General features: G+C 60.0%; 1 protein-coding gene across 1 annotated transcript; it reads right to left on the bottom strand.

Moving 5' to 3' along the window:
- Positions 1-297: 297 nt before the first annotated feature.
- On the bottom strand, positions 298-6,805 carry ZNF296 (zinc finger protein 296). The gene is made up of 3 exons (XM_077848685.1): positions 3,700-6,805; positions 3,322-3,471; positions 298-1,376 (listed from the first exon to the last, which is right to left on the bottom strand). The coding sequence occupies exons 1-3, from the start codon at positions 4,007-4,009 to the stop codon at positions 400-402; spliced, it is 1,437 nt and encodes a 478-aa protein (XP_077704811.1). The 5' UTR covers positions 4,010-6,805; the 3' UTR covers positions 298-399.

The following is a 6,805-nucleotide window of genomic DNA, read 5'->3' as shown; positions in this document are numbered from 1 at the left end:
GCTCAGTGAGGGCAGGGGCCGCGTGGTGGGGAAGGGCCCAGCACCTAGCATGTGGAAGATGGCCCAGGACTCTGCCCAGGGGCCTCTGGTGACAGGTCCAGGCTTCTCCCCGCCCTCGCCTCGGCCCCTGCCCCGGCCTCGCCCACACTGGGAACCGGGAGCACAGCTTTCTGTGCCAGTCTTGCCGTGCCCGGGGCACTGGGGGCCGGCCTTGCCCCTCACCCCAAACCGGTCCGTCCAGCCGTCCACCCGCCCCACCTCAGATACCCCAAGAAAGCCAGAGTCCAAACACGCGTGTAGCTAGGCGGGCAGATTTACTTGCAGCAGAGAAAGGACAAGGAGATGAACGAGCGGCAGCCCCAGTGGTACCAGGAGCAGCAGGGAGGGTGTGCCCAAGGCTCAGGCCTCCCCACCCACCTCGGGGTGCTTCTGCCGCAGGTGTTTGTCCAGGGTGGCCCGCAGGCCGAAGGGCACACAGCAATGGGGACACTCGAAGCGGGGGCTGCCGGGCCCCAGGCCATGCATGCGGCGGTGGCGATTGAGCTTGCTGCTCTGGGCACAGGCATAGGAGCAGAGCTCGCAGGAGTAGGGCCGCTCGCCCGTGTGGGAGCGCCGGTGCACCGTCAGGTTGCTGCTGTTGGTAAAGTGCTTCCCGCAGAACTCACAGCTGCCCCCAGGCCCGCGGCTCTTGCCCACTGGCTTTGGCATCTTCTTTGGGGACAGCTCACTCTTAGCAGGTTCAGTTCTCTCTACCTTGGTGTTAGGTCCCCAGCTGGCCCCACCAGGGCCTACTTGAGCCCCACCGCCAGGAGCCCCCGGTTCCTGGACGCCTGCAGTGGCAGCGGCCCCGGCACCCTCCCCACCTCTACCACATGGGAGGGTGCTGGCTGGGGCTGCAGCGTGAGCAGCTGGCTCAGGAGGGGCAGTGGCAGAGGCCTGTTCCTGACTGGCTTCAGCCCTGCAGGGGCTCTGGGGCTGGGGCTGCCGGTGGGTCTTCTTGTGGCGGTTGAGCTTGCTGCTCTGGGTACAGGTATAGGGACACTGGTCACAGGCATAGGGCCGCTCGCCGGTGTGTGAGCGCATGTGCACCTTGAGGTTACTGAAGGAGCTGAGGGTCTTTGCGCACACAGGGCAGGTGGGGCTCCGCCTGGGGACGATGCTCATTCGGGGGCCCTGGGCCTCCGCTTCGGGCCCCACCACGGCCGACACAGCAGCAGCTACCTCGGCCAGGCCCAGTAGTGGGGCCTCTGGGGCCTCAGCTTCCGTCTGGTAGATGGACAGTCCGTGGTCCCACTGGGCATGGCGCAGCAGTTTCCAGGCCCCCGTGAACTGCCTCCCGCAGCGGAAGCAGCTCAGGGCCTTGGGGTCCTTGCGCTCTGCAAAGAGAAGGGCTGGCTGTTAGGGAGATGCGTGAAAGCAGAAGTCCCACTCGCACCTGCCAGTTGGCTGCCTGCTGCAAGAATGGCCCTGTTCCAGGGGCTGAGAATGCATTCCCTGTCTTCAGAAGCTGAGGTTCAGAAGTGAGTGGACAGACTAGTGAGAAAAACCTGTGGAGTGGATGGGGGCTATCTGGGGATCCTTTCTGTGTTGGAAAATCTTCAAGAAAGTGAAAGCAGAGTGGGGGACAGAGGAGTGCTATTTTCTAGCAGAGATGGGGAGTGGAGGGGGTCAGGACGGCCTTACTGGAGACTGGACCAATCTCCCCATGCTGGGCACCAGCCATCACCCCGCCACTCATTCCACTTTCCACCTAAGCGAGAAATAAAACCTCTCATTTTCTTCCAGATGGTAAAACAGGCCAAGACGTTTCCCCCAGGTCACAAGCTTGGAAAAGTGGAGTTGGGGGTTCAGCCCACAGACCCAGGGAGGGCAAGACAGGTTTTCAGGAAAGATTGCTGGATTGATTACTGAGCGGGTTTCTGTGCAAGGCTCCCAAGTTCATGGGTCCCATGCAGGGTCTCCTGTTCCCTACTTTGTAGAAGAGGGGGCCAAGGCCCAACAAGTGGGGAGAAGCCCTAGCAGCCACCTAGAGGTCGGGGTGGGTCAGTAAGGTAGGTCCCCCTGCACAGACCTCAAATTAAAAACCCCCCACAAACTGGATGTTTTCTCTAGACCTTCCAGGTACTCCCAGTAAAGCATTTGCCTTTACTTTTCAAATTCTAGCCAGTCTTGGAAGGGGGTGGCTTTCCTGGGGCAGGAGCACAGATGGGGGCTGGTGGGTGTCAGCCTGGCCTGACCTCTCCCGTTCCCTAGCTGTGTGACCTTGGGTGAGAGACACTCCTCTCTGGTCCTCAGGTTTCTCATGTGTTAGAATATGGGGCCCCCAAAGATCCTGTCCTTCCTAGGGTTGTTGTGACCATGAACGGAGAACTGAATATTTTGGTCCCTGTGCGCCCTCAATAAACAGGAGCTGAGCTCACGTGGTTGAGGTGCCCACAGGGCTCCAAGTCCAAGCACCTGGGAGTGTTCCAGTGATTCCATCAAGGCCCCTCCCTAGGCCACCAGACCACCTGCTGGCTTCAAGTCTACAGCTGATTCTCAGCCCCTCCCCCTGCCCCACTACAGGACCCTCCCCCCAACCACCCCCAGCCCAGGCCTTAATAGAATTCCATTTCCCAAAAATCCTGGGCATGGGCCAGGGGATGGAAATTTATAGGTTTGGAGGAGCCTCAGCCTGTGATGACCAAAAGCTCACCACGAGTCTAGCACCAAGTTAAGGGCTCATTCCCTCCCAAGGGAAGGAACCCAGGTGTCCAGACACCCAGGACCTGACCCAAACCAGGGGCTTCCCAGCGTGCAGGGCTGGGAGATTCCATCAGAGAGGAAAGCCAGAAGCCCCTTCCGGGGCTCTGAGCGAATGCACTAGCTCCTCAATCAGAAGCAATCAAGAGGTGGGAGGGGGCAGCCATGCCTCTTCCAGTTGTCCTCAGCTTCCCCTCCCCCAGGCTGCTGCCCTCCCCAGAGGTCCCCCTACTGCCACACTGGTCCAGCCACCTGGCCAGTTATTTCTGGCCATGGGGAAGGAGAAGTGAAACCAGATTGGGGGTGTGTGTGTGGCAAATCCCCAGACCAGGCTTCAGGGGCTGGCCACACCCTGTGGGCGGCCCTCCTCCATGCCCAGCCCCCACCCCCACCCACCCCGCTCACCACTAGTCCCAGCCCTAGGACAGGGCAGGCCCTGGCCACGCCTAGGCTGCACCCGAAGGGGAGCGAGAAAGGGGAAGTAGTGCTCACTGCCCCGCCTGTCCAGCTCAGCCCCTTCTCCCACAGGAAGCCGGGCCCTTGAGCTTGAGAGGGGGACTGCATCCCGGCTTGACTCACCTGAGCCCTGGCAGGGGCTGGGGCCTCTAAAAAGCTGACAGTCCAACTTCTTGTGGTCCATGAAAGCAGTGATGGCCTCCAACGGAAAGGTCTGCAGGCAACGGCCGCAGGTCAACAGATCTGGGTGTTTGTCCGTCCAGGGCTGGCGGTCTGCTGGGAGGAAGCGGGTGGTAAGCGTGGGGTGGGGCCAGGATGGGGGCTGGGGGTGCCGACGGTGAGGGAAAACCCAAAGGTCAGAATGGGGGCTGGAGGCCGGGACCTGGCAGGAGAAATAAGGCCGGGCCGGGGGTAGGGGGTCGGGGGTCGGAGCCTGGAGGAGGGCGCCCCCCGCCCCAAGTGAAGCGGGAGGGAGGCGGGGCAGGGGCAGGGGGCGCTCACCGCGAGGGTTGCCGATCAGCGGCGTCCACAGCGCCCACTGGTTCCGCGCGCCGAGGGCGTGGAGAGGGCTCCCGGCGGGCACGGGCTCGGGCCCGGGGGAGTGGCGGGCTTCGCCGTCGAACCGCCCCGGCGCGGGCGCGGGCACTTCCTTCGGGGAGAAGAGCCCCAGCCCCGGGGCCTGCAGGGGCCGCGCGTCTGGCTCGGGCTTCACTTCGATGACGAGGTCCGGCATCTCCATCTCGTCGTCGGTGCTGGAGGCGGGCGCGGGGTCGACTCGGCGGGGCGTGCAGCCGGCCTTGCGGCGGGACATGGGTCGCGGGCCGGGCGGGCTGGCGGGCGGAGGACGCGAGGGCCGTGCGCTCTCAGTCCGTGGCGCTCAGGTGAGTGACTGCGGCGACCCGCGGCGAACTCTTACACGTGCTGGCCCGGCCCGTGGCTCCGCCCCCGGGGGCGGGGCCTGACGGGAGAGGCTGGGGCGGCCCCGCAGGGGCCCCGGGCGGCAGCCCCGCTTGATCAAAGCCGAGCCCACTGCATTTTCTTAGGGACCAAATCTTAATGACGCCCAGGTCTCACGACCACGCACACAAACTGCTACTTCTGATTCCGTTTTAGGGGCGGGTGCAACTAAGGCGCACGGTGCCCACGCACACTCCCGGCGAGAGAGACAGAACAGTAAGGGCCACGTTTCTCCCTGGGCGCCTATGAGTAATCGGGACTGTTCCATTAAATGCATTACAACAAAAATCCAGTGGACAAACATTTTTTGAGCATTCACTGTGCACTGGGTTCTGCTCTAAGCACTGAGGATAGAGCCGTGAACAAGACAGAAAATAAGGGGCACCTGAGTGGCTCAATGGTTGAGCATCTGCCTTCAGCTCAGGTCATGATCTTGGGGTTTTGGGATCCAGCCCTGCATCAGGACCCTGCAGGGAGCTGCTTCTCCCTCTGCCTATGTCTCTGCCTCTCTCTGTGTGTCTCTCATGAATAAATAAAATCTTTAAAGAAAAGAATCCCTGGCCTAACACAGTTTATTTCTGAGGGAGACAGGCTCAAAGAAGTAACTGCAAAACTTGGAGTGCCTTCCAAGTTGCAATGGGGCTAAATAAATCGAGGAGGGATTATAAAGGGTTACTGGGGTCGAGGGGGGAGGCTCACTTTTCTCCAGGGTAGAACATGGTGGAATTGAGACTTGAGGGAGGTGAGGGGACCAGGTAGCCTTGTGTGTTCAAGAATAACAAGGAAGGGGGGAGGGCATGGGTGATTGAGTTTTGTGAGAAAATGAGATCAGACCCAAGAGGGTCTTTTGCCCACTTAAAAATCTTTAGTTTTCTGAGACCAGAGCCTTGAGGGATAGTTTAAGGCCAGGAGGGTTGAGATCCTATAGATCCATCTGCTCTGCTCCAAAACCTGGAATCACCATTAAAAGCAAACAGGCAACTGTGTCACCTCCCTCCACGGGGGCCTCCTTGAACTTCCCTCCGCAAAGCAGCTCAGTTCTGATCACTGTTTGAAGTGGCATCGACACCCTGCCCCACCCTCCAACCCTTACAAGTTTTTTTTTTTTTTTTCTTCCTGGCACTGGCCACATCATAACATAGATCTATTTGTTGACTGTCCTCTCTCCCCTCCCCACCCCCACCGGACACAAGCCCCCTGAGGTCAGGGCCAGGGTCTGTCCTCCCCAGAGTCCCCAGCCCAGCTCCCAGTGAACTTCACATGCTAATCTCCCTGGAGTACTGCTCCAGGCCAGAGGGTTCCTCATATTGTTATTCAGAGCTGAGCTCAATTATCCTCTCGAGAGCACTGACCACTGTATCTAATGTAGCCCCACCCTGCTGAAGGCCTTGCACCATGACCTCCATCTGTCCTCAATTCTTTCCTGGCTCTCAGCTTCCCCATCTGTCATCAAAGGGGGCTTCTTCACGGCCACCTCCTTTGACCACCCAATTTTTTCTTTTAAGTTTATTTATTCGTGAGAGACACACAGAGAGAGGCAGAGATATAGGCAGAGGAGAGCCTGATGCGGGACTCATCCCAGGATCCTGGGATCATGACCTGAGCAGAAGGCAGACGCTCAACCACTGAGCCACCCAGGTGCCCTGAGCGCCCAATTAAAGGAGTTCCGCCAACTGTGCCACTTGTTACCCTTATTTTATTCCTTTTATTTTATCACTCATCGCAAGCCTTGAAGGATCTGGCTGAGGTATTTGCTCATGTATACCCTCTATGTGCCCCTCCCGGCCCTCCTTAATGATGTAGGTCCTAAGAGGGCAGGAGGTAGGTTGGCCTCATTCACAGAGCTTCTCCTTGTTCATAGTTCAGTTAACAAATGTGTAGGGCACCTGGGTGGCTCAGTGGTTGAGCATCTGCCTTCGGCTCAAGTCGTGATCTCGGGTCCTCGGATCCAGTCCTCCATCAGGCTTCCTCCAGGGAGCCTGCTTTTCCCTCTGCCTCTCCCATGAATAAATAAAAAAAATATTTAAAAAAACAACAACCAAAAACAAATGTGTATTGAGCCTTCTGCTATGCACAGGCTCTCAATAGAGGCCGCAGAGGGCCTGTGTGCCAGGAACGAGGCCTGGGGGGGTCTGGTGGGAAGTGGAGGGTCCACCAAGCCTCTATCGTACTGAAAAAGTGTGGAAGGAAGGAATTCTAATCTGAGCCCCAAGACCCACGTTCCAAAGCACTCGAGGTCAGACACTGCATCCTTCAAGGTCTGTTTCCCCCTTTGTGAGGACTGCGAGGCAGAGCGGCCACCGCGGTCCAGCCCCCAGCCCCGGCCCTCTGCGAGCCTTTCTTCCCTCCGTGTGCTGCGCGGCGGGCGCGGGTTTCCAAGGCGGGGAGCGGGGGTCCCGGGCGCAGGTGAAGGGCAAGGCATGCACGTGGAGGGGGAGGGGGCGCAAACCCCCGAAGCTCGTCCTTAGCTCAGCGCGCGGGGGACGTCCTCCGGGTTCTGAACCTGTTTCTTCTTCCGTAAGGCGGGCATCCCGGCCGGCCCCACCTCGCAGGCCGGCGGTGCGGATGCAGGCGACGGGCCAGGTGGCAGGCGGGTGGGCGCGGAGCCGCGCGGGCCTCGGAGCGCGGGAGCCCGCCCGGCACCACGTGG

Source organism: Canis aureus, chromosome 1, assembly GCF_053574225.1.
Source record: "Canis aureus isolate CA01 chromosome 1, VMU_Caureus_v.1.0, whole genome shotgun sequence".
Classification (NCBI taxonomy): domain Eukaryota; kingdom Metazoa; phylum Chordata; class Mammalia; order Carnivora; family Canidae; genus Canis; species Canis aureus.
The sequence above is the reverse complement of the archived record's forward strand: the minus strand, read 5'-3'. Positions and strand labels throughout refer to the sequence as shown.